At 46.9% G+C, this 26204-nt stretch overlaps 1 protein-coding gene across 1 annotated transcript in view; it reads left to right on the top strand.

The window, feature by feature from the left end:
* Positions 1–26204, top strand: part of LOC124020799 (collagen alpha-1(XIV) chain-like) — a 268028-nt gene that overhangs the window by 84539 nt on the left and 157285 nt on the right. Inside the window, exons 11-17 of the mRNA XM_046336070.1 lie at positions 1444–1604; positions 4399–4528; positions 4713–4858; positions 10639–10768; positions 13447–13586; positions 17158–17284; positions 17478–17617. Coding sequence (XP_046192026.1) covers positions 1444–1604; positions 4399–4528; positions 4713–4858; positions 10639–10768; positions 13447–13586; positions 17158–17284; positions 17478–17617 — 974 coding nt within the window. The remainder of the gene's footprint in view (positions 1–1443; positions 1605–4398; positions 4529–4712; positions 4859–10638; positions 10769–13446; positions 13587–17157; positions 17285–17477; positions 17618–26204) is intronic.

Below are 26204 nucleotides of genomic sequence, written 5' to 3'. Positions count from 1 at the left end.
GTATATATTTACAGTACATACTTCTCATTCACTTAGACACAGTACCCAGTCTTCAGTCCTCATACTACTGTATATATTTACAGTACATATCTTTACAGTACATACTGTCTCATTCACTTAGACACAGTACCCAGTCATCATACTACTGTATATATTTACAGTACATACTGTCTCATTCACTTAGACACAGTACCCAGTCTTCAGTCCTCATACTACTGTATATATTTACAGTACATACTGTCTCATTCACTTAGACACAGTACCCAGTCTTCAGTCCTCATACTACTGTATATCTTTACAGTACATACTGTCTCATTCACTTAGACACAGTACCCAGTCTTCAGTCCTCATACTACTGTATATATTTACAGTACATACTGTCTCATTCACTTAGACACAGTACCCAGTCTTCAGTCCTCAGTACTTTATATTTACAGTACATACTGTCTCATTCACTTAGACACAGTACCCAGTCTTCAGTCCTCATCACTGTATATATTTACAGTACATACTGTCTCATTCACTTAGACAAGTAAGTCTTTAATATTGAGCAGTCCTCATTTGTAATACACTTCTCATTCACTTAATCATCATTGCAGAATCATCATAATGCTGTCGGCAGAGTAGCCTAGTGGTTAGAGCATTGGACTAGTAACCGAAAGGTTGCAAGTTCAAACCCCGAGCTGACAAGTCTTCAGTCCTCATACTACTGTATATATTTACAGTACATACTGTACTAATCTGTCGTTCTGCCCCTGAACAGGCACTTAACCCACTGTTCCTAGGCCGTCATTGAAAATAAGAATTTGTTCTTAACTGACTTGCCTAGTAAAATAAAGGTAAAATAAAAAAATATGTAGTGAATAAACACACACTTACACACTTAGAAAAAAGGGTTCCAGAAGGGTTCTTCACTTAGGCTGTCCCCATAGGAATAACTTTGTTGGTTACAGGTAGAACCCAGTCTGGGTTCCATTTAGAACCCTCTATGGAAAGAGTTCTACATGGACCCCAAAAGGGTTCTAGTTGGAACCAAAAATAGTTCTTCATAGGGTTCTCCTATGGGGACAGCCAAAGAACCCTTTTAGGTTCTAGATAGCATATATTATTTCTAAAAGTGTACTGTACAAACTTTCCATACCATACATTCTCTAACGATCCGTTGTGATGTATCTCCAGAGGAGAGAGCAGGTCAGGAGACACAGGGAGCTCCTCAGGACCTAGTGACATCAACATGTCCATACAGTATACTGTACAGTCTGTCACCTTAGATGATGCTGTCCTGTACTATCTGAATGTGTGTTCCTCCAGGAGAGTCTGCAGGTCAGGAGACACAGGGAGCTCCTCAGGACCTAGTGACATCAACATGTCCATACAGTATACTGTACAGTCTGTCACCTTAGATGATGCTGTCCTGTACTATCTGAATGTGTGTTCCTCCAGGAGAGTCTGCAGGTCAGGAGACACAGGGAGCCCCTCAGGACCTATTGACATCAGAGGTGACAGCCAGGAGTTTCAGGGTGTCCTGGAGTCACGCTCCCGGCAGTGTAGAGAAGTACCGTGTGGTGTTCTACCCTGCTACCCAGGGAGGACGGCCTGAAGAGGTATACTCACTCCATCTTACTCTCCCACCCAATAGGGTTTTTGATGTCCATCTGCTGTAGGTGAAACAAAAGGGTTTGGAACCTAAATGATTTTCTAATTGTTTCGTTCTCGAATAGAATCACATTTTTTTTATCGTTCCGTTCCACTGTTCCGAACAGAACATTAAAGTTCTGAACCGGTTCAAACCCTAAAAAAGTATCAGTTTATATTTTGAATTTCTGTTCCTTTTTTTAACGTGTAAAATCGACAGTTGTTTACATTTAGCTCATTAAATGACTTCACCAATCGTTCCAGGTTCCGTTTCTGTTCTTTGAAAAATGTACATTACTGGATGTATTTACTCCAGATGTTCAGTCTCTGTGTGTCTCTCTGACCCAGTCTCTGTGTATCTCTCTGACCCAGTCTCTGTGTATCTCTCTGACCCAGTATCTCTGTGTATCTCTCTGACCCAGTCTCTGTGTATCTCTCTGACCCAGTCTCTGTGTATCTCTCTGACCCAGTCTCTGTGTATCTCTCTGACCCAGTCTCTGTGTATCTCTCTGACCCAGTCTCTGTGTATCTCTCTGACCCAGTCTCTGTGTATCTCTCTGACCCAGTCTCTGTGTATCTCTCTGACCCAGTCTCTGTGTATCTCTCTGACCCAGTCTCTGTGTATCTCTCTGACCCAGTCTCTGTGTATCTCTCTGACCCAGTCTCTGTGTGTCTCTCTGACCCAGTCTCTGTATGTCTCTCTGACCCAGTCTCTGTGTGTCTCTCTGACCCAGTCTCTGTGTGTCTCTGTGATCTCTGTGTGTCTGACCCAGTCTCTCTGTGTATCTCTCTGACCCAGTCTCTGTGTGTCTCTCTGACCCAGTCTCTGTGTATCTCTCCCTGACCCAGTCTCTGTGTATCTCTCTGACCCAGTCTCTGTGTATCTCTGTATCTCTATGACCCAGTCTCTGTGTATCTCTGTATCCAGTCTCTGACCCAGTATCTCTGTGTATCTCTCTGACCCAGTCTCTGTGTATCTCTGTATCTCTATGACCCAGTATCTGTGTATCTCTCTGACCCAGTCTCTGTGTATCGCTCTGACCCAGTCTCTGTGTATCGCTCTGACCCAGTCTCTGTGTATCGCTCTGACCCAGTCTCTGTGTATCGCTCTGACCCAGTCTCTGTGTATCTCTCTGACCCAGTCTCTGTGTATCTCTGACCCAGTATCTCTGTGTATCTCTCTGACCCAGTCTCTGTGTATCTCTATGACCCAGTATCTCTGTGTATCTCTCTGACCCAGCCTCTGTGTATCTCTCTGACCCTGTCTCTGTGTACCCTGTCTCTGTGTATCTGTGTATCTCTCTGACCCAGTCTCTGTGTATCTGACCCAGTCTCTGTGTATCTCTCTGACCCAGTCTCTGTGTATCTCTGACCCAGTGTATCTCTGTGTATCTCTCTGACCCAGTATCTCTGTGTATCTCTCTTTGTGTCTCTCTGACCCAGTCTCTGTGTATCTCTCTGACCCAGTCTCTGTGTATCGCTCTGACCCAGTCTCTGTGTATCGCTCTGACCCAGTCTCTGTGTATCGCTCTGACCCAGTATCTCTGTGTATCTTTGTGTATCTCTCTGACCCAGTATCTCTGTGTATCTCTCTTTGTGTCTCTCTGACCCAGTCTCTGTGTATCTCTCTGACCCAGTCTCTGTGTATCTCTATGACCCAGTATCTCTGTGTATCTCTCTGACCCAGTCTCTGTGTATCTCTCTGACCCAGTCTCTGTGTATCTCTCTGACCCAGTATCTCTGTGTATCTTTGTGTATCTCTCTGACCCAGTATCTCTGTGTATCTCTCTTTGTGTCTCTCTGACCCAGTCTCTGTGTATCTCTCTGACCCAGTCTCTGTGTATCTCTATGACCCAGTATCTCTGTGTATCTCTCTGACCCAGTCTCTGTGTATCTCTATGACCCAGTCTCTGTGTGTCTCTCTGACCCAGTCTCTGTGTATCTGTGTATCTCTCTGACCCAGTCTCTGTGTGTATCTCTGACCCTGTCTCTGTGTATCTCTCTGACCCAGTCTCTGTGTATCTCTCTGACCCAGTCTCTGTGTATCTCTCTGACCCAGTCTCTGTGTGTCTCTCTGACCCAGTCTCTGTGTATCTGTGTATCTCTCTGACCCAGTCTCTGTGTATCTCTGACCCTGTCTCTGTGTATCTCTTTGACCCAGTCTCTGTGTATCTCTCTGTATCTCTTTGACCCAGTCTCTGTGTATCCCTCTGACCCAGTCTCTGTGTATCTCTCTGACCCAGTCTCTGTGTGTCTCTCTGTGTGTATCTCTGTATCTCTCTGACCCAGTCTCTGTGTGTATCTCTGACCCTGTCTCTGTGTATCTCTCTGACCCTGTCTCTGTGTATCTGTCTGTATCTCTTTGACCCAGTCTCTGTGTATCTCTCTGACCCAGTCTCTGTGTATCTCTCTGACCCAGTCTCTGTGTATCTCTCTGACCCAGTCTCTGTGTATCTCTCTGACCCAGTCTCTGTGTGTATCTCTGTATCTCTCTGACCCAGTCTCTGTGTGTATCTCTGTATCTCTTTGACCCAGTCTCTGTGTATCTTTCTGACCCAGTCTCTGTGTATCTCTCTGACCCAGTCTCTGTGTGTATCTCTGTATCTCTCTGACCCAGTCTCTGTGTGTATCTCTGTATCTCTCTGACCCAGTATCTCTGTGTATCTCTCTGACCCAGTATCTCTGTGTATCTCTCTGACCCAGTATCTCTGTGTATCTCTTTGACCCAGTCTCTGTGTGTATCTCTCCTTGTATCTCTCCCAGGCTGTGGTGGACGGCACAGAGAACTCTGTGGTTCTGCGGTATCTCAACTCCTTAACAGAGTACCAGTTAGCTGTGTTCGCTGTCTACACCAGCTCAGCGAGCGAGGCACTTCGTGGCAGCGAGACCACATGTGAGTCCACCTCCCTTCTCATTGTCAGCAAGACTATTTTCTACACTTGTTCTTTTTTCCTCCTGGGCCAAGTTGGATGTGTGTAAACATACTCTTTCACCTGGGTTTAACCCAACTCTCTGTGTGTGTCTGTTCGTTCCTGTGTGTGTCTGTTCGTTCCTGCGTGTGTTCACGTGTGTCTCAGTGGCTCTCCCCATGGTGAACGGCCTGGAGCTGTACGACGTTACCCACAACACCATGCGGGCGCGGTGGAGCGGTGTGCAGGGCGTCTCGGGGTACATGGTCCTATACGCCCCCCTGACCAAGGACCAGGCCTCCGACGAGAAAGAGGTACCCCAGCCGGAGGGCCGCGAGCCTGGGTGGGATCGGTCTGGGGGAGGGTTCTTCCTGGAGGGGCTGCTGGTGGTCCGTGTCTCTTTTCTCCTGATGAAATATAGCATGGATAATCCCTAGTTCCTAAACCACAGGAGCACCGGGGGTGGGAGGCCTTGTGTCAGTACATCTGCTGCTGGGCGGCAGGGTAGCCTAGTGGTTACCTAGTGGCCTAGTGGTTACCTAGTGGCCTAGTGGTTACCTAGTGGTTACCTAGTGATTACCTAGTGGCCTAGTGGTTACCTAGTGGCCTAGTGGTTACCTAGTGGCCTAGTGGTTACCTAGTGGCCTAGTGGTTACCTAGTGGCCTAGTGGTTACCTAGTGGCCTAGTGGTTACCTAGTGGTTACCTAGTGGCCTAGTGGTTACCTAGTGGCCACCTAGTGGTTACCTAGTGGTTATCTATTAGCCTAGTGGTTACCTAGTGGTTACCTAGTGGTTACCTAGTGGCCTAGTGGTTACCTAGTGGCCTAGTGGTTACCTAGTAGCCTAGTGGTTACCTAGTAACCTAGTGGTTACCTAGTGGCCTAGTGGTTACCTAGTAGCCTAGTGGTTACCTAGTGGCCTAGTGGTTACCTAGTAGCCTAGTGGTTACCTAGTGGACTAGTGGTTAGAGCATTGGACTAGTAATCGGAAGGTTACAAGTTCAAATCCCCGAGCTGACAAGGTACAAATCTGTCGTTCTGCCCCTGAACAGGCAGTTAACCCACGGTTCCTAGGCCATCATTGAAAGTAAGAATGTGTTCTTAACTGACTTGTCTAGTAAAATAAAGGTTAAAAAAATATTTTTTTTAAAACATCCCTGGAGGTTCCACAGGCTTATTGGATCTGGTGGTGTCATGGAGGCAGGAGAGGCCTCAATAGGAGGACATCCTCTGTCCCTGTCACTGTCCCTGTCTCTGTCTCTGTCCCTATCTCTGTCCCTGTTTCTCTCTGTCCCTGTTTCTCTCTGTCCATGTATCTGTCTCTGTCCCTGTCTCTGTCCCTGTCTCTGTCCCTGTCTCTGTCCCTGTCTCTCTCTGTCTTTGTATCTGTACCTGTCCCTCTCTGTCCCCGTCTCTGTTCCTGTCTCTGTCTCTGTCCCTGTTTCTCTCTGTCCCTGTTTCTCTCTGTCCATGTATCTGTCTCTGTCCCTGTCTCTGTCCCTGTCTCTGTCTCTGTCCCTGTCTCTCTCTGTCTTTGTATCTGTACCTGTCCCTCTCTGTCCCCGTCTCTGTTCCTGTCTCTGTCCCTGTTTCTGTCCCTGTCTCTCTCTGTCCCTATCTCTGTGTCTGTCTCTGTCCCTGTCTCTCTCTGTCCCTATCTCTGTCTCTGTCCCCGTCTCTGTCCCTGTCCCTCTGTGTCCCCGTCGCTGTCCCTGTCCCTATCTCTGTCCGTGTATCTGTCCCTGTCTCTGTCCCTTTCTCTGTCCATGTATCTGTCCCTGTCCCTGTCCCTAGCTCTGTCCGTGTCTCTGTCTCTGTCCCTGTCCCTGTCTCTGTCCCTGTCCCAATCTCTGTCCCTGTCTCTGTCTCTGTCTCTGTCCCTGTCTCTGTCCCTGTCCCTGTCCCTGTCCCTGTCCCTGTCTCTGTCTCTGTCTCTGTCCCTGTCCCTGTCTCTGTCCCTGTCTCTGTCTCTGTCCCTGTCCTGTCCCTGTCTCTGTCCCTGTCCCGATCTCTGTCCCTGTCCCTGTCCTGTCCCTGTCCCTGTCTCTGTCTCTGTCCCTGTCCCTGTCTCTAGAGAACATGTTGCAGTTTTAAAGAAAGTGTGCTTCAAATCAAATACAAATCAAATACATTTTGACATGAGGGGGCAGAGAGGAAAATTAGTTGTTTTACATTTTGACATGAGGGGCAGAGAGGAAAATGAGCTGTTTTACATTTTGACATGAGGGGCAGAGAGGAAAATGAGCTGTTTTACATTTTGACATGAGGGGGCAGAGAGGAAAATGAGCTGTTTTACATTTTGACATGAGGGGGAGAGAGGAAAATGAGCTGTTTTACATTTTGACATGAGGGGCAGAGAGGAAAATGAGCTGTTTTACATTTTGACTGTTTTACATTTTGACATGAGGGGGCAGAGAGGAAAATGAGCTGTTTTACATTTTGACATGAGGGGCAGAGAGGAAAATGAGCTGTTTTACATTTTGACATGGGGGCAGAGAGGAAAATGAGCTGTTTTACATTTTGACATGAGGGGCAGAGAGGAAAATGAGCTGTTTTACATTTTGACATGGGGGCAGAGAGGAAAATGAGCTGTTTTACATTTTGACATGAGGAGGGGAGAGGAAAATGAGCTGTTTTACATTTTGACATGAGGGGGCAGAGAGGAAAATGAGCTGTTTTACATTTTGACATGAGGGGCAGAGAGGAAAATGAGCTGTTTTACATTTTGCCATGAGGAGGGGAGAGGAAAATGAGCTGTTTTACATTTTGCCATGAGGGGCAGAGAGGAAAATGAGCTGTTTTACATTTTGCCATGAGGGGCAGAGAGGAAAAATGAGCTGTTTTAGCTGTTTTTTACATTTTGACATTTTGCCATGAGGGGCAGATGAGGGGGCAGAAAAAATGAGCTGTTTTACATTTTGACATGAGGAGGGGAGAGGAAAATGAGCTGTTTTACATTTTGCCATGAGGGGCAGAGAGGAAAATGAGCTGTTTTACATTTTGCCATGAGGGGCAGAGAGGAAAATGAGCTGTTTTACATTTTGCCATGAGGGGCAGAGAGGAAAATGAGCTGTTTTACATTTTGCCATGAGGGGCAGAGAGGAAAATGAGCTGTTTTACATTTTGCCATGAGGGGCAGAGAGGAAAATGAGCTGTTTTACATTTTGCCATGAGGGGCAGAGAGGAAAATGAGCTGTTTTACATTTTGCCATGAGGGGCAGAGAGGAAAATGAGCTGTTTTACATTTTGCCATGAGGGGCAGAGAGGAAAATGAGCTGTTTTACATTTTGCCATGAGGGGCAGAGAGGAAAATGAGCTGTTTTACATTTTAATATATAATATAATAATATATGCAATTTAGCAGACGCTTTTATCCAAAGCGACTTACAGTCATGTGTGCATACATTCTACGTATGGGTGGTCCCGGGGATCGAACCCACTACCCTGGCGTTACAAGCGCCATGCTCTACCAACTGAGCTACATTTTGCCATAGGGTGGATTTTTGCATGTTTTAATATGATATCTGAGTGACACTGACTAACAGAATCGATGGGGGCCCCTGGTCGGTATTTCAACCATGATAACAAGTTTAGATAGCTGTCTGCTAAACGAACTGACACGGGCTAATTGACTGACTATCAGTGTCTGACATAACAAGAGAAACACTGACGATGTACCACCACATTTTGAAATTGCAACTTGTGTATTCTAATCTTCTAACCCGCAACAGTAAGTTGAGACCTCGACTGAGTTTCTAAAATACACTGCTCAAAAAAATAGAGGGAACACTGAAACAACATAATGTAACTCCAAGTGAATCACACTTCTGTGAAATCAAACTGTCCACGTAGGAAGCAACACTGATTGACAATTAATTTCACATGCTGTTGTACAAATGGAATAGACAACAGGTTGACATTATAGGCAATTAGCAAGACACCCCCAATAAAGGAGTGGTTTTGCAGGTGATGACCACAGACCACTTCTCAGTTTCTATGCTTCCTGGCTGATGTTTTGGTCACTTTTGAATGCTGGTGGTAGCATGAGACGGAGTCTACAACCCACACAAGTGGCTCAGGTAGTGCAGCTCATCCAGGATGGCTCAAGTAGTGCAGCTCATCCAGGATGGCTCAGGTAGTGCAGCTCATCCAGGATGGCTCAGGTAGTGCAGCTCATCCAGGATGGCTCAGGTAGTGCAGCTCATCCAGGATGGCAGGGATGGCTCAGGTGTGCAGCTCATCCAGGATGGCTCAGGTAGTGCAGCTCATCCAGTGGCTCAGCTCATCCAGGATGGCTCAGGTAGTGCAGCTCATCCAGGATGGCTCAGGTAGTGCAGCTCATCCAGGATGGCACAGGTAGTGCAGCTCATCCAGGATGGCTCAGGTAGTGCAGCTCATCCAGGATGGCTCAGGTAGTGCAGCTCATCCAGGATGGCACAGGTAGTGCAGCTCATCCAGGATGGCTCAGGTAGTGCAGCTCATCCAGGATGGCACATCAATGCGAGCTGTGGCAAGAAGGTTTGTTGTGTCTGTCAGCGTAGTGTCCAGAGCATGGAGGCGCTACCAGGAGACGCGGAGGAGGCCGTAGGAGGGCAACAACCCCGCAGCAGGACCGCTACCTCCACCTTTGTGCAAGGAGGAGCAGGAGGAGCACTGCCAGAGCCCTGCAAAATGACCTCCAGCAGGCCACAAATGTGCATGTGTCTGCTCAAACGGTCAGAAACCGACTCCATGAGGGTGGTATGAGGGCCCGACGTCCACAAATGGGGGTTGTGCTTACAGCCCAACACCGTGCAGGACGTTTGGCATTTGCCAGAGAACACCAAGATTGGCAAGTTCGCCACTGGCGCCCTGTGCTCTTCACAGATGAAAGCAGGTTCACACTGAGCACATGTGACAAAGTCTGGAGACGCCGTGGAGAACGTTCTGCTGCCTGCAACATCCTCCAGCATGACCGGTTTCGCAGTCATGGTGTGGGGTGGCATTTCTTTGGGGGGCCGCACAGCCCTCCATGTGCCCGCCAGAGGTAGCCTGACTGCCATTAGGTACCGAGATGAGATCCTCAGACCCCTTGTGAGACCATATGCTGGTGCAGTTGGCCCTGGGTTCCTCCTAATGCAAGACAATGCTAGACCTCATGTGGCTGGTGTGTGTCGCAGTTCCTGCAAGAGGAAGGCATTGACGCTATGGACTGGCCCGCCCGTTCCCCAGACCTGAATCCAATTGAGCACATCTGGGACATCATGTCCCGCTCCATCCACCAACGCCACGTTGCACCACAGACTGTCCAGGAGTTGGCGGATGCTTTAGTCCAGGTCTGGGAGGAGATCCCTCAGGAGACCATCCGCCACCTCATCAGGAGCATGCCCAGGAGTTGTAGGGAGGTCATACAGGCACTTGGAGGCCACACACACTACTGAGCCTCATTTTGACTTGTTTTAAGGACATTACATCAAAGTTGGATCAGCCTGTAGTGTGGTTCTCCACTTTATTTTGAGTGTGACTCCAAATCCAGACCTCAATGGGTTGATAAATTTGATTTCCATTGATAATTTTTGTGTGATTTTGTTGTCAGCACATTCAACTATGTAAAGAAAAAAGTATTTAATGAGAATATTTCATTCATTCAGATCTAGGATGTGTTATTTTAGTGTTCCCTTTATTTTTTTTGAGCAGTGTATATATTTATATATATATATTATGGGGAACTTTGGTTTTACCTCTCTGTGTGTGGCCTGCGGCCCTTCCAAAGTGCGGCCGCGGTCCGGATTATTCCACAAGATAAACGACTCTGCTTTTTCTACAGTATTGCGCGCCTCAGAAATAATACTGTACGTTCTGTACAGCTGTCTTCAGACCGGGCAAAGAAGTTACATGTTTCATGTTGAATTATTCTCCGTACTAATCAGGCTTCCAGATGGCGCTTCTTGGCTTCAGTCCCAACAGTACCCTGTTCCCCATATAGTCCACTACATTAGTCCACGACACAAGTAGTGCACTATATAAGGAATAGGTTGTAATTTGGGACTGACGCCACTGTGTCACCTGGACCTTCATCGATGCTTTCCCATTTTCCTCCTTTAATACCAAACAGATGAAGGTGTCAGACGCAGTAACTGATCTACAGCTGGAGGACTTGACTCCTGCCACTGAGTACACGGTGACAGTCTACGCCATGTATGGAGAAGAAACCAGCGATCCTACGAGTAGCCAGCAGACCACCTGTAAGTGTCCTCTTAAACCTACTGTTAAATATTCAACAATTCAGATAAAGGACAGGTATACTGTGGGTCTTCCTGAGGACAGATATACTGAAGGTCTTCCTGAGGACAGATATACTGAAGGTCTTCCTGAGGACAGATATACTGAAGGTCTTCCTGAGGACAGATATACTGAAGGTCTTCCTGAGGACAGATATACTGAAGGTCTTCCTGAGGACAGATATACTGAAGGTCTTCCTGAGGACAGATATACTGAAGGTCTTCCTGAGGACAGATATACTGAAGGTCTTCCTGAGGACAGATATACTGAAGGTCTTCCTGAGGACAGATATACTGAAGGTCTTCCTGAGGACAGATATACTGTGGGTCTTCCTGAGGACAGATATACTGAAGGTCTTCCTGAGGACAGATATACTGAAGGTCTTCCTGAGGACAGATATACTGAAGGTCTTCCTGAGGACAGATATACTGAAGGTCTTCCTGAGGACAGATATACTGAAGGTCTTCCTGAGGACAGATATACTGAAGGTCTTCCTGAGGACAGATATACTGTGGGTCTTCCTGAGGACAGATATACTGTGGGTCTTCCTGAGGACAGATATACTGTGGGTCTTCCTGAGGACAGATATACTGTGGGTCTTCCTGAGGACAGATATACTGAAGGTCTTCCTGAGGACAGATATACTGAAGGTCTTCCTGAGGACAGATATACTGAAGGTCTTCCTGAGGACAGATATACTGAAGGTCTTCCTGAGGACAGATATACTGAAGGTCTGTATACTGAAGGTCTTCCTGAGGACAGATATACTGAAGGTCTTCCTGAGGACAGATATACTGAAGGTCTTCCTGAGGACAGATATACTGAAGGTCTTCCTGAGGACAGATATACTGAAGGTCTTCCTGAGGACAGATATACTGAAGGTCTTCCTGAGGACAGATATACTGAAGGTCTTCCTGAGGACAGATATACTCTGGGTCTTCCTGAGGACAGATATACTGAAGGTCTTCCTGAGGACAGATATACTGAAGGTCTTCCTGAGGACAGATATACTGAAGGTCTTCCTGAGGACAGATATACTGAAGGTCTTCCTGAGGACAGATATACTGTCTTCCTGAGGACAGATATACTGAAGGTCTTCCTGAGGACAGATATACTGAAGGTCTTCCTGAGGACAGATATACTGAAGGTCTTCCTGAGGACAGATATACTGAAGGTCTTCCTGAGGACAGATATACTGAAGGTCTTCCTGAGGACAGATATACTGAAGGTCTTCCTGAGGACAGATATACTGAAGGTCTTCCTGAGGACAGATATACTGAAGGTCTTCCTGAGGACAGATATACTGAACAGGTCTTCCTGAGGACAGATATACTGAAGGTCTTCCTGAGGACAGATATACTGAGGACAGATATACTGAAGGTCTTCCTGAGGACAGATCTTCCTGAGGACAGATATATACTGAGGGTCTTCCTGAGGACAGATATACTGAGGGTCTTCCTGAGGACAGATATACTGAAGGTCTTCCTGAGGACAGATATACTGAAGGTCTTCCTGAGGACAGATATACTGAAGGTCTTCCTGAGGACAGATATACTGAAGGTCTTCCTGAGGACAGATATACTGAAGGTCTTCCTGAGGACAGATATACTGAAGGTCTTCCTGAGGACAGATATACTGAAGGTCTTCCTGAGGACAGATATACTGAAGGTCTTCCTGAGGACAGATATACTGAAGGTCTTCCTGAGGACAGATATACTGAAGGTCTTCCTGAGGACAGATATACTGAAGGTCTTCCTGAGGACAGATATACTGAAGGTCTTCCTGAGGACAGATATACTGAAGGTCTTCCTGAGGACAGATATACTGAAGGTCTTCCTGAGGACAGATATACTGAAGGTCTTCCTGAGGACAGATATACTGAAGGTGCTTCCTGAGGACAGATATACTGAAGGTCTTCCTGAGGACAGATATACTGAAGGTCTTCCTGAGGACAGATATACTGAAGGTCTTCCTGAGGACAGATATACTGAAGGTCTTCCTGAGGACAGATATACTGAAGGTCTTCCTGAGGACAGATATACTGAAGGTCTTCCTGAGGACAGATATACTGAAGGTCTTCCTGAGGACAGATATACTGAAGGTCTTCCTGAGGACAGATATACTGAAGGTCTTCCTGAGGACAGATATACTGAAGGTCTTCCTGAGGACAGATATACTGAAGGTCTTCCTGAGGACAGATATACTGAAGGTCTTCCTGAGGACAGATATACTGAAGGTCTTCCTGAGGACAGATATACTGAAGGTCTTCCTGAGGACAGATATACTGAAGGTCTTCCTGAGGACAGATATACTGAAGGTCTTCCTGAGGACAGATTGACTGTGGGTCTTCCTGAGGACAGATATACTGAAGGTCTTCCTGAGGACAGATATACTGAAGGTCTTCCTGAGGACAGATATACTGAAGGTCTTCCTGAGGACAGATATACTGAAGGTCTTCCTGAGGACAGATATACTGTGGGTCTTCCTGAGGACAGATATTCTGAAGGTCTTCCTGTCTTCAGAAGTTGTAGCTGTATAGCACTTGGTGTCTGCTGATGGAAAACGGGCTCTGTAAATACATTTGATTGATTGATTGATCTCTTCAACATGACATTTTGAGTTAACCCCTTTGTGTCTGCAGTGCCATTGAGCCCTCCCAAGAACCTTGTGTTCTCCGAGGTGGACCACAACTCAGCCAAACTGTCGTGGGAAGCTGCCTCTAGGAAGGTGACAGGATACCGCATCATGTACGTCAAGACTGACGGGCTAAAGACTGATGAGGTGAGAGACAACACTAGGGGATTTAACCTAGAACAAGACTAGGGGATTTAACCTAGAACAAGACTAGGGGATTTAACCTAGAACAAGACTAGGGGATTTAACCTAGAACAAGACAAGGGGATTTAACCTAGAACAAGACTAGGGGATTTAACCTAGAACAGAACAATGGGATTTAACCTAGAACAACACTAGGGGATTTAACCTAGAACAAGACTAGGGGATTTAACCTAGAACAGAACAAGGGGATTTAACCTAGAACAGAACAAGGGGATTTAACCTAGAACAAGACAAGGGGATATAACCTAGAACGAGAATAGGGGATTTAACTTAGAACGAGACTAGGGGATCTGACCCAGAACAAGACTAGGGGATTTAACCTAGAACAACACTAGGGGATTTAACCTAGAACAAGACTAGGGGATTTAACCTAGAACAAGACTAGGGTATTTAACCTAGAACAAGACTAGGGGATTTAAACTAGAACAAGACTAGGGGATTTAACCTAGAACAACACTAGGGGATTTAACCTAGAATGAGACTAGGGGATTTAACCTAGAACAAGACTAGGGGATTTAACCTAGAACAAGACAAGGGGATTTAACCTAGAACAAGCCTAGGTGATTTAACCTAGAACAAGACAAGGGAATTTAACCTAGAACGAGACAAGGGAATTTAACCTAGAACGAGACTAGGGAATTTAACCTAGAACAACACTAGGGGATTTAACCTAGAACGAGACTAGGGGATTTAACCTAGAACAACACTAGGGGATTTAACCTGGAACGAGACTAGGGGATTTAACCTAGAACAACACTAGGGGATTTAACCTGGAACGAGACTAGGGGATTTAACCTAGAACAAGACTAGGTGATTTAACATAGAGTTATCCATATATTACACCTGTCTGTCTGTCTGTCTGTCTGTCTGTCTGTCTGTCTGTCTGTCTGTCTGTCTGTCTGTCTGTCTGTCTGTCTGTCTGTCTGTCTGTCTGTCTGTCTGTCTGTCTGTCTGTCTGTCTGTCTGTCTCCCAGGCTATCAGAGAGCTGTCTGTCTGTCTGTCTGTCTGTCTGTCTGTCTGTCTGTCTGTCTGTCTGTCTGTCTGTCTGTCTGTCTGTCTGTCTGTCTGTCTGTCTGTCTGTCTGTCTGTCTGTCTGTCCTCTCAATACTGTCTCTCTCTCTTCTGTCAATACTGTGTCTCTCTCTCTCTTCTGTCAATACTGTCTCTCTCTCTCTCTTCTGTCAATACTGTGTGTCTCTCTCTCTCTTCTGTCAATACTGTGTGTCTCTCTCTCTCTTCTGTCAATACTGTGTGTGTCTCTCTCTCTCTTCTGTCAATACTGTCTCTCTCTCTCTCTTCTGTCAATACTGTGTGTCTCTCTCTCTCTTCTGTCAATACTGTGTCTCTCTCTCTTCTGTCAATACTGTGTCTCTCTCTCTCTCTTCTGTCAATACTGTGTGTCTCTCTCTCTCTTCTGTCAATACTGTGTCTCTCTCTCTTCTGTCAATACTGTGTCTCTCTCTCTCTCTTCTGTCAATACTGTGTGTCTCTCTCTCTCTCTGTCAATACTGTGTGTCTCTTCTCTCTCTCTTCTGTCAATACTGTGTGTCTTTCTCTCTCTCTTCTGTCAATACTGTGTGTCTCTCTCTCTCTTCTGTCAATACTGTGTGTCTCTCTCGCTCTTCTGTCAATACTGTGTCTTTCTCTCTCTTCTGTCAATACTGTGTCTCTCTCTCTGTCTACTGTCTCTCTCTCTGTCAATACTGTGTCTCTCTCTCTTCTGTCAATACTGTGTCTCTCTCTCTCTCTCTGTCAATACTGTGTCTCTCTCTCTCTCTTCTGTCAATACTGTGTCTCTCTCTCTCTCTTCTGTCAATACTGTGTCTCTCTCTCTCTTCTGTCAATACTGTCTCTCTCTCTCTCTCCTGTCAATACTGTGTCTCTCTCTCTCTTCTGTCAATACTGTGTCTCTCTCTCTCTCTTCTGTCAATACTGTGTCTCTCAAGGGGGCTCTTCTGTCAATACTGTGTGTCTCTCTCTTCTGTCAATACTGTGTCTCTCTCTCTCTCTTCTGTCAATACTGTGTCTCTCTCTCTCTTCTGTCAATACTGTGTGTCTCTCTCTTCTGTCAATACTGTCTCTCTCTCTCTCTTCTGTCAATACTGTGTGTCTCTCTCTTCTGTCAATACTGTGTGTCTCTCTCTCTTCTGTCAATACTGTGTCTCTCTCTCTCTTCTGTCAATACTGTGTGTCTCTCTCTCTCTTCTGTCAATACTGTGTGTCTCTCTCTCTTCTGTCAATACTGTGTGTCTCTCTCTCTCTTCTGTCAATACTGTGTGTCTCTCTCTCTCTTTCTGTCAATACTGTGTGTCTCTCTCTCTCTCTTCTGTCAATACTGTGTGTCTCTCTCTCTCTTCTGTCAATACTGTGTGTCTCTCTCCCTCTCTTCTGTCAATACTGTGTGTCTCTCTCTCTCTCTTCTGTCAATACTGTGTGTCTCTCTCTCTTCTGTCAATACTGTGTGTCTCTCTCTCTCTTCTGTCAATACTGTGTGTCTCTCTCTCTCTCTCTTCTGTCAATACTGTGTGTCTCTCTCTCTCTTCTGTCAATACTGTGTGTCTCTCTCGCTCTTCTGTCAATACTGTGTGTCTCTCGCTCTTCTGTCAATACTGTGTCTCTCTCTCTTCTGTCAATACTGTGTGTCTCTCTCTCTTCTGTCAATACTGTGTCTCTCTCTCTCTTCTGTCAATACTGTGTGTCTCTCTCTCTCTTCTGTCAATACTGTGTCTCTCTCTCTTCTGTCAATACTGTGTGTCTCTCTCTCTTCTGTCAATACTGTGTCTCTCTCGCTCTTCTGTCAATACTGTGTGTCTCTCTCTCTCTTCTGTCAATACTGTGTCTCTCTCTCTTCTGTCAATACTGTGTGTCTCTCTCTCTCTTCTGTCAATACTGTGTGTCTCTCTCTCTCTTCTGTCAATACTGTCTCTCTCTCTCTCTTCGGTCAATACTGTGTCTCTCTCTCTCTCTTCTGTCAATACTGTGTGTCTCTCTCTTCTGTCAATACTGTGTCTCTCTCTCTCTCTCTTCTGTCAATACTGCGTCTCTCTCTCTTCTGTCAATACTACGTCTCTCTCTCTTCTGTCAATACTGTGTGTCTCTCTCTCTTCTGTCAATACTGTGTGTCTCTCTCTTCTGTCAATACTGTGTGTCTCTCTCTCTTCTGTCAATACTGTGTGTCTCTCTCTCTTCTGTCAATACTGTGTGTCTCTCTCTCTTCTGTCAATACTGTGTGTCTCTCTCTCTTCTGTCAATACTGTGTGTCTCTCTCTCTTCTGTCAATACTGTGTGTCTCTCTCTTCTGTCAATACTGTGTGTCTCTCTCTTCTGTCAATACTGTGTGTCTCTCTCTTCTGTCAATACTGTGTGTCTCTCTCTTCTGTCAATACTGTGTCTCTCTCTCTTCCGTCAATACTGTGTCTCTCTCTCTTCTCTCAATACTGTGTGTCTCTCTCTTCTCTCAATACTGTGTCTCTCTCTCTTCTGTCAATACTGTGTGTCTCTGTTTCCCCTTAGGTGGATGTGGGTCCAGTCACGTCCTGGACTCTGAATGACCTGACGTCTGCAACGGAGTATGAGGTAGCCATATTTGGGATCTACGACGAGGGCCAATCAGAAGCTCTCTCTGGCAGCTTCACCACCGGTAAGAACCAATCAGAGTCTCTCAGAGTAGTGCCAGATGGACAGGGTTTGCCCTTTAGGAGCTATTTTATCGGTACTAACCAGGTCAGAATAGGACTGTAGTATGAGTTTTTCCAGTCAGAAGTGATGTGTGTTTTACTTCATGTTATAGCTGATCTTACTGTTCTGATGATGCTGTTTGATCTCTCTAATAGACCCTGTGCCAGGACCTCTTGACCTCCAGACCAATGAGGTCACCGCGGAGAGCTTCCGGGTCAGCTGGGGTCACTCTGCTCCGGGCATCGTCCTCTACAAACTGACCTGGGCTCCTTATGGTGGAGGGGACACTAAGGAGGTCAGTTTGGGGTCAACCCACTAAGGAAGTTAGGACAGGGACAACCCACTAAGGAGGTCAGGACTGAGACAACCCACTATGGAGGTTGGTACTGGGACAACCCACTAATGAGGTTGGTACTGGGATAACCCACTAAGGAGGTTGGTTCTGGGACAATCCACTAAGGAGGTTGGTACTGGGATAACCCACTAAGGAGGTTGGTTCTGGGACAATCCACTAAGGAGGTTGGTACTGGGACAACCCACTAAGGAGGTTGGTACTGGGACAACCCACTCAGGAGGTTGGTACTGGGACAACCCACTCAGGAGGTTGGTACTGGGATAATCCACTAAGGAGGTTGGTTCTGGGATAATCCACTAAGGAGGTTGGTACTGGGACAACCCACTAAGGAGGTTGGTACTGGGACAACCCACTAAGGAGGTTGGTACTGGGACAACCCACTCAGGAGGTTGGTACTGGGACAACCCACTCAGGAGGTTGGTACTGGGACAACCCACTCAGGAGGTTGGTACTGGGACAACCCACTCAGGAGGTTGGTACTGGGACAACCCACTCAGGAGGTTGGTACTGGGACAACCCACTCAGGAGGTTGGTACTGGGACAACCCACTCAGGAGGTTGGTTCTGGGACAACCCACTAAGGAGGTTGGTACTGGGATAACCCACTCAGGAGGTTGGTTCTGGGACAATCCAAAAGGGAAACCAGACCTGGATCAATACATTTGTCAAATGCTTCCAGAGACTCTTGCTGCTCTTCATTTAATGTCAATCCAAGTTAGCTACTTGACTTGATTGGGTGCCTGATTGACTAGGTTTTTAGTGGCCGATATAACTGTGATCCTGGCTCAGATCCAAAGTGTTGATCATCTGTCCTTAACAAGAGAACACCAGTCTCTAGCCAGCTGGTGAAATATTAGCCTTTTGCCAGATCTGTTTGTGCTGTTTTGCCAACTCCTATCACACACAGCCTTTAGAGTTGGCTATAAAGCACAAACCGTTATGGCCCCAAGCTAGTGAAATATGCTCTCTGAACTGACTGACCAGCCTCATGCATCACCTGTGTCTGGCCTTTTTCCTGGGTCCTGACTGACTACTGTAACTAGCTGGTCTTTACAGATAGCACTGCAGGTCTGTGTGTTTACCGGGAGTCACCGCAGCAGAAAATAATATACTGCTGATGCTATGGAGTTGATACACTGTCTGTGTCTGTGAGGTAGGGTGGTGGAATGTTACTGTGGAGTAGATACACTGTCTGTGTCTGAGGTAGGGTGGTGGAATGTTACTGTGGAGTAGATACACTGTCTGTGTCTGAGGTAGGGTGGTGGAATGTTACTGTGGAAGATGTTACTGGAATGTTACTGTGGAGTAGATACACTGTGTCTGTGAGGTAGGGTGGTGGAATGTTACTGTGGAGTAGATACACTGTGTCTGTGAGGTAGGGTGGTGGAATGTTACTGTGGAGTAGATACACTGTGTCTGTGAGGTAGGGTGGTGGAATGTTACTGTGGAGTAGATACACTGTGTCTGTGAGGTAGGGTGGTGGAATGTTACTGTGGAGTAGATACACTGTGTCTGTGAGGTAGGGTGGTGGAATGTTACTGTGGAGTAGATACACTGTGTCTGTGAGGTAGGGTGGTGGAATGTTACTGTGGAGTAGATACACTGTCTGTGTCTGTGAGGTAGGGTGGTGAAATGTTACTGTGGAGTAGATACACTGTCTGTGTCTGTGAGGTAGGGTGGTGGAATGTTACTGTGGAGTAGATACACTGTCTGTGTCTGTGAGGTAGGGTGGTGGAATGTTACTGTGGAGTAGATACACTGTCTGTGAGGTAGGGTGGTGGAATGTTACTGTGGAGTTGATACACTGTTTGTGTCTGTGAAGTAGGGTGGTGGAATGTTACTGTGGAGTAGATACACTGTCTGTGTCTGTGAGGTAGGGGGATGGAATGTTACTGTGGAGTAGATACACTGTGTCTGTGAGGTAGGGTGGTGGAATGTTACTGTGGAGTAGATACACTGTGTCTGTGAGGTAGGGGGATGGAATGTTACTGTGGAGTAGATACACTGTGTCTGTGAGGTAGGGTGGTAGAATGTTACTGTGGAGTAGATACACTGTGTCTGTGAGGTAGGGGGGTGGAATGTTACTGTGGAGTAGATACACTGTGTCTGTGAGGTAGGGTGGTGGAATGTTACTGTGGAGTAGATACACTGTGTCTGTGAGGTAGGGTGGTGGAATGTTACTGTGGAGTAGATACACTGTCTGTGAGGTAGGGGGTGGAATGTTACTGTGGAGTAGATACACTGTGTCTGTGAGGTAGGGTGGTAGAATGTTACTGTGGAGTAGATACACTGTGTCTGTGAGGTAGGGTGGTGGAATGTTACTGTGGAGTAGATACACTGTCTGTGTCTGTGAGGTAGGGTGGTGGAATGTTACTGTGGAGTAGATACACTGTCTGTGTCTGAGGTAGGGTGGTGGAATGTTACTGTGGAGTAGATACACTGTCTGTGTCTGTGAGGTAGGGTGGTGGAATGTTACTGTGGAGTAGATACACTGTCTGTGAGGTAGGGGGTGGAATGTTACTGTGGAGTAGATACACTGTGTCTGTGAGGTAGGGTGGTGGAATGTTACTGTGGAGTAGATACACTGTCTGTGAGGTAGGGGGTGGAATGTTACTGTGGAGTAGATACACTGTGTCTGTGAGGTAGGGTGGTGGAATGTTACTGTGGAGTAGATACACTGTGTCTGTGAGGTAGGGTGGTGGAATGTTACTGTGGAGTAGATACACTCTGTCTGTGAGGTAGGGTGGTGGAATGTTACTGTGGAGTAGATACACTGTCTGTGTCTGTGAGGTAGGGTGGTGGAATGTTACTGTGGAGTAGATACACTGTGTCTGTGAGGTAGGGGGGTGGAATGTTACTGTGGAGTAGATACACTGTGTCTGTGAGGTAGGGGGTGGAATGTTACTGTGGAGTAGATACACTGTGTCTGTGAGGTAGGGGGTGGAATGTTACTGTGGAGTAGATACACTGTGTCTGTGAGGTAGGGTGGTGGAATGTTACTGTGGAGTAGATACACTGTGTCTGTGAGGTAGGGTGGTGGAATGTTACTGTGGAGTAGATACACTGTGTCTGTGAGGTAGGGGGTGGAATGTTACTGTGGAGTAGATACACTGTGTCTGTGAGGTAGGGGGTGGAATGTTACTGTGGAGTAGATACACTGTCTGTGAGGTAGGGTGGTGGAATGTTACTGTGGAGTAGATACACTGTCTGTGAGGTAGGGTGGTGGAATGTTACTGTGGAGTAGATACACTGTCTGTGTCTGTGAGGTAGGGTGGTGGAATGTTACTGTGGAGTAGATACACTGTGTCTGTGAGGTATGGAATGTTACTGTGGAGTAGATACACTGTGTCTGTGAGGTAGGGGGGTGGAATGTTACTGTGGAGTAGATACACTGTGTCTGTGAGGTAGGGGGTGAATGTTACTGTGGAGTAGATACACTGTGTCTGTGAGGTAGGGTGGTGGAATGTTACTGTGGAGTAGATACACTGTGTCTGTGAGGTAGGGGGTGGAATGTTACTGTGGAGTAGATACACTGTCTGTGTCTGTGAGGTAGGGGGTGGAATGTTACTGTGGAGTAGATACACTGTGTCTGTGAGGTAGGGTGGTGGAATGTTACTGTGGAGTAGATACACTGTGTCTGTGAGGTAGGGGGGTGGAATGTTACTGTGGAGTAGATACACTGTCTGTGTCTGTGAGGTAGGGTGGTGGAATGTTACTGTGGAGTAGATACACTGTGTCTGTGAGGTAGGGTGGTGGAATGTTACTGTGGAGTAGATACACTGTGTCTGTGAGGTAGGGGGTGGAATGTTACTGTGGAGTAGATACACTGTGTCTGTGAGGTAGGGGGTGGAATGTTACTGTGGAGTAGATACACTGTGTCTGTGAGGTAGGGGGTAGAATGTTACTGTGGAGTAGATACACTGTGTCTGTGAGGTAGGGGGTGGAATGTTACTGTGGAGTAGATACACTGTGTCTGTGAGGTAGGGTGGTGGAATGTTACTGTGGAGTAGATACACTGTGTCTGTGAGGTAGGGTGGAGGTGGAATGTTACTGTGGAGTAGATACACTGTGTCTGTGAGGTAGGGGGTGGAATGTTACTGTGAGGATAGGGTGAGGTGGAATGTTACTGTGGAGTAGATACACTGTCTGTGTCTGTGAGGTAGGGTGGTGGAATGTTACTGTGGAGTAGATACACTGTGTCTGTGAGGTAGGGGTGGAATGTTACTGTGGAGTAGATACACTGTGTCTGTGAGGTAGGGGGTGGAATGTTACTGTGGAGTAGATACACTGTGTCTGTGAGGTAGGGGGTGGAATGTTACTGTGGAGTAGATACACTGTGTCTGTGAGGTAGGGGGTGGAATGTTACTGTGGAGTAGATACACTGTGTCTGTGAGGTAGGGGGTGGAATGTTACTGTGGAGTAGATACACTGTGTCTGTGAGGTAGGGGGTGGAATGTTACTGTGGAGTAGATACACTGTGTCTGTGAGGTAGGGGGTGGAATGTTACTGTGGAGTAGATACACTGTGTCTGTGAGGTAGGGGGTGGAATGTTACTGTGGAGTAGATACACTGTGTCTGTGAGGTAGGGGGTGGAATGTTACTGTGGAGTAGATACACTGTGTCTGTGAGGTAGGGGGTGGAATGTTACTGTGGAGTAGATACACTGTGTCTGTGAGGTAGGGGGTGGAATGTTACTGTGGAGTAGATACACTGTGTCTGTGAGGTAGGGGGTGGAATGTTACTGTGGAGTAGATACACTGTGTCTGTGAGGTAGGGGGTGGAATGTTACTGTGGAGTAGATACACTGTGTCTGTGAGGTAGGGGTGGAATGTTACTGTGGAGTAGATACACTGTGTCTGTGAGGTAGGGGGTGGAATGTTACTGTGGAGTAGATACACTGTGTCTGTGAGGTAGGGGGTGTTACTGTGGAGTAGATACACTGTGTCTGTGAGGTAGGGGGTGGAATGTTACTGTGGAGTAGATACACTGTGTCTGTGAGGTAGGGGGTGAATGTTACTGTGGAGTAGATACACTGTGTCTGTGAGGTAGGGGGTGGAATGTTACTGTGGAGTAGATACACTGTGTCTGTGAGGTAGGGGGTGGAATGTTACTGTGGAGTAGATACACTGTGTCTGTGTCTGTGAGGTAGGGGGTGGAATGTTACTGTGGAGTAGATACACACTGTGTGTGTCTGTGAGGTAGGGGGTGGAATGTTACTGTGGAGTAGATACACTGTGTCTGTGAGGTAGGGGGTGGAATGTTACTGTGGAGTAGATACACTGTGTCTGTGAGGTAGGGGGTGGAATGTTACTGTGGAGTAGATACACTGTGTCTGTGAGGTAGGGGGTGGAATGTTACTGTGGAGTAGATACACTGTGTCTGTGAGGTAGGGGGTGGAATGTTACTGTGGAGTAGATACACTGTGTCTGTGAGGTAGGGGGTGGAATGTTACTGTGGAGTAGATACACTGTGTCTGTGAGGTAGGGGGTGGAATGTTACTGTGGAGTAGATACACTGTGTCTGTGAGGTAGGGGGTGGAATGTTACTGTGGAGTAGATACACTGTGTCTGTGAGGTCTGTGGAGTAGATACACTGTGTCTGTGAGGTAGTGGGGTGGAATGTTACTGTGGAGTAGATACACTGTGTCTGTGAGGTAGGGGGTGGAATGTTACTGTGGAGTAGATACACTGTGTCTGTGAGGTAGTGGGGTGGAATGTTACTGTGGAGATACACTGATAGTGGGGTGGAATGTTACTGTGGACACTGTGTCTGTGAGGTAGGGGGTGGAATGTTACTGTGGAGTAGATACACTGTGTCTGTGAGGTAGGGTGAGGTGGGGGTGGAATGTTACTGTGGAGTAGATACACTGTGTCTGTGAGGTAGGGGGTGGAATGTTACTGTGGAGTAGATACACTGTGTCTGTGAGGTAGGGGGTGGAATGTTACTGTGGAGTAGATACACTGTGTCTGTGAGGTAGGGGGTGGAATGTTCTGTGACTGTGGAGTAGATACACTGTGTCTGTGAGGTAGGGTGGTGGAATGTTACTGTGGAGTAGATACACTGTGTCTGTGAGGTAGGGTGGTGGAATGTTACTGTGAGTAGATACACTGTCTGTGAGGTAGGGGGTGGAATGTTACTGTGGAGTAGATACACTGTGTCTGTGAGGTAGGGGGTGGAATGTTACTGTGGAGTAGATACACTGTGTCTGTGAGGTAGGGGGGTGGAATGTTACTGTGGAGTAGATACACTGTGTCTGTGAGGTAGGGTGGTGGAATGTTACTGTGGAGTAGATACACTGTCTGTGTCTGTGAGGTAGGGTGGTGAAATGTTACTGTGGAGTAGATACACTGTCTGTGTCTGTGAGGTAGGGTGGTGGAATGTTACTGTGGAGTAGATACACTGTCTGTGTCTGTGAGGTAGGGTGGTGGAATGTTACTGTGGAGTAGATACACTGTCTGTGAGGTAGGGTGGTGGAATGTTACTGTGGAGTTGATACACTGTTTGTGTCTGTGAGGTAGGGTGGTGGAATGTTACTGTGGAGTAGATACACTGTGTCTGTGAGGTAGGGGGTGGAATGTTACTGTGGAGTAGATACACTGTGTCTGTGAGGTAGGGTGGTGGAATGTTACTGTGGAGTAGATACACTGTGTCTGTGAGGTAGGGGGATGGAATGTTACTGTGGAGTAGATACACTGTGTCTGTGAGGTAGGGTGGTAGAATGTTACTGTGGAGTAGATACACTGTGTCTGTGAGGTAGGGGGTGGAATGTTACTGTTACTGTGGAGTAGATACACTGTGTCTGTGAGGTAGGGGGTGAATGTTACTGTGGAGTAGATACACTGTGTCTGTGAGGTAGGGGGTGGAATGTTACTGTGGAGTAGATACACTGTCTGTGAGGTAGGGGGTGGAATGTTACTGTGGAGTAGATACACTGTGTCTGTGAGGTAGGGGGTAGAATGTTACTGTGGAGTAGATACACTGTGTCTGTGAGGTAGGGTGGTGGAATGTTACTGTGGAGTAGATACACTGTCTGTGTCTGTGAGGTAGGGGGTGGAATGTTACTGTGGAGTAGATACACTGTCTGTGTCTGTGAGGTAGGGGGTGGAATGTTACTGTGGAGTAGATACACTGTCTGTGTCTGTGAGGTAGGGTGGTGGAATGTTACTGTGGAGTAGATACACTGTCTGTGAGGTAGGGGTGGAATGTTACTGTGAGTAGATACACTGTGTCTGTGAGGTAGGGTGGTGGAATGTTACTGTGGAGTAGATACACTGTCTGTGAGGTAGGGGTGGAATGTTACTGTGGAGTAGATACACTGTGTCTGTGAGGTAGGGTGGTGGAATGTTACTGTGGAGTAGATACACTGTGTCTGTGAGGTAGGGGGTGGAATGTTACTGTGGAGTAGATACACTGTGTCTGTGAGGTAGGGGGTGGAATGTTACTGTGGAGTAGATACACTGTGTCTGTGAGGTAGGGGGTGGAATGTTACTGTGGAGTAGATACACTGTGTCTGTGAGGTAGGGGGTGGAATGTTACTGTGGAGTAGATACACTGTGTCTGTGAGGTAGGGGGTGGAATGTTACTGTGGAGTAGATACACTGTGTCTGTGAGGTAGGGGGTAGAATGTTACTGTGGAGTAGATACACTGTGTCTGTGAGGTAGGGGGTGGAATGTTACTGTGGAGTAGATACACTGTGTCTGTGAGGTAGGGGTGGAATGTTACTGTGGAGTAGATACACTGTGTCTGTGAGGTAGGGGGTGGAATGTTACTGTGGAGTAGATACACTGTGTCTGTGAGGTAGGGGGTGGAATGTTACTGTGGAGTAGATACACTGTGTCTGTGAGGTAGGGGGGTGGAATGTTACTGTGGAGTAGATACACTGTGTCTGTGAGGTAGGGTGGTGGAATGTTACTGTGGAGTAGATACACTGTGTCTGTGAGGTAGGGGGTGGAATGTTACTGTGGAGTAGATACACTGTGTCTGTGAGGTAGGGGGTGGAATGTTACTGTGGAGTAGATACACTGTGTCTGTGAGGTAGGGGGTGGAATGTTAATGATTGTGTCTGTGAGGTAGGGGGTGGTTACTGTGGAGATACACTGTGTCTGTGAGGTAGGGGGTGGTGGAATGTTACTGTGGAGTAGATACACTGTGTCTGTGAGGTAGGGGGTGGAATGTTACTGTGGAGTAGATACACTGTGTGTCTGTGAGGTAGGGGGTGGAATGTTACTGTGGAGTAGATACACTGTGTCTGTGAGGTAGGGGGTGGAATGTTACTGTGGAGTAGATACACTGTGTCTGTGAGGTAGGGGGTGGAATGTTACTGTGGAGTAGATACACTGTGTCTGTGAGGTAGGGTGGTGGAATGTTACTGTGGAGTAGATACACTGTGTCTGTGAGGTAGGGGGTGGAATGTTACTGTGGAGTAGATACACTGTGTCTGTGAGGTAGGGGGTGGAATGTTACTGTGGAGTAGATACACTGTGTCTGTGAGGTAGGGGGTGGAATGTTACTGTGGAGTAGATACACT

This window comes from Oncorhynchus gorbuscha, unplaced genomic scaffold (genome assembly GCF_021184085.1).
Source record: "Oncorhynchus gorbuscha isolate QuinsamMale2020 ecotype Even-year unplaced genomic scaffold, OgorEven_v1.0 Un_scaffold_914, whole genome shotgun sequence".
Classification (NCBI taxonomy): domain Eukaryota; kingdom Metazoa; phylum Chordata; class Actinopteri; order Salmoniformes; family Salmonidae; genus Oncorhynchus; species Oncorhynchus gorbuscha.
The sequence above is the reverse complement of the archived record's forward strand: the minus strand, read 5'-3'. Positions and strand labels throughout refer to the sequence as shown.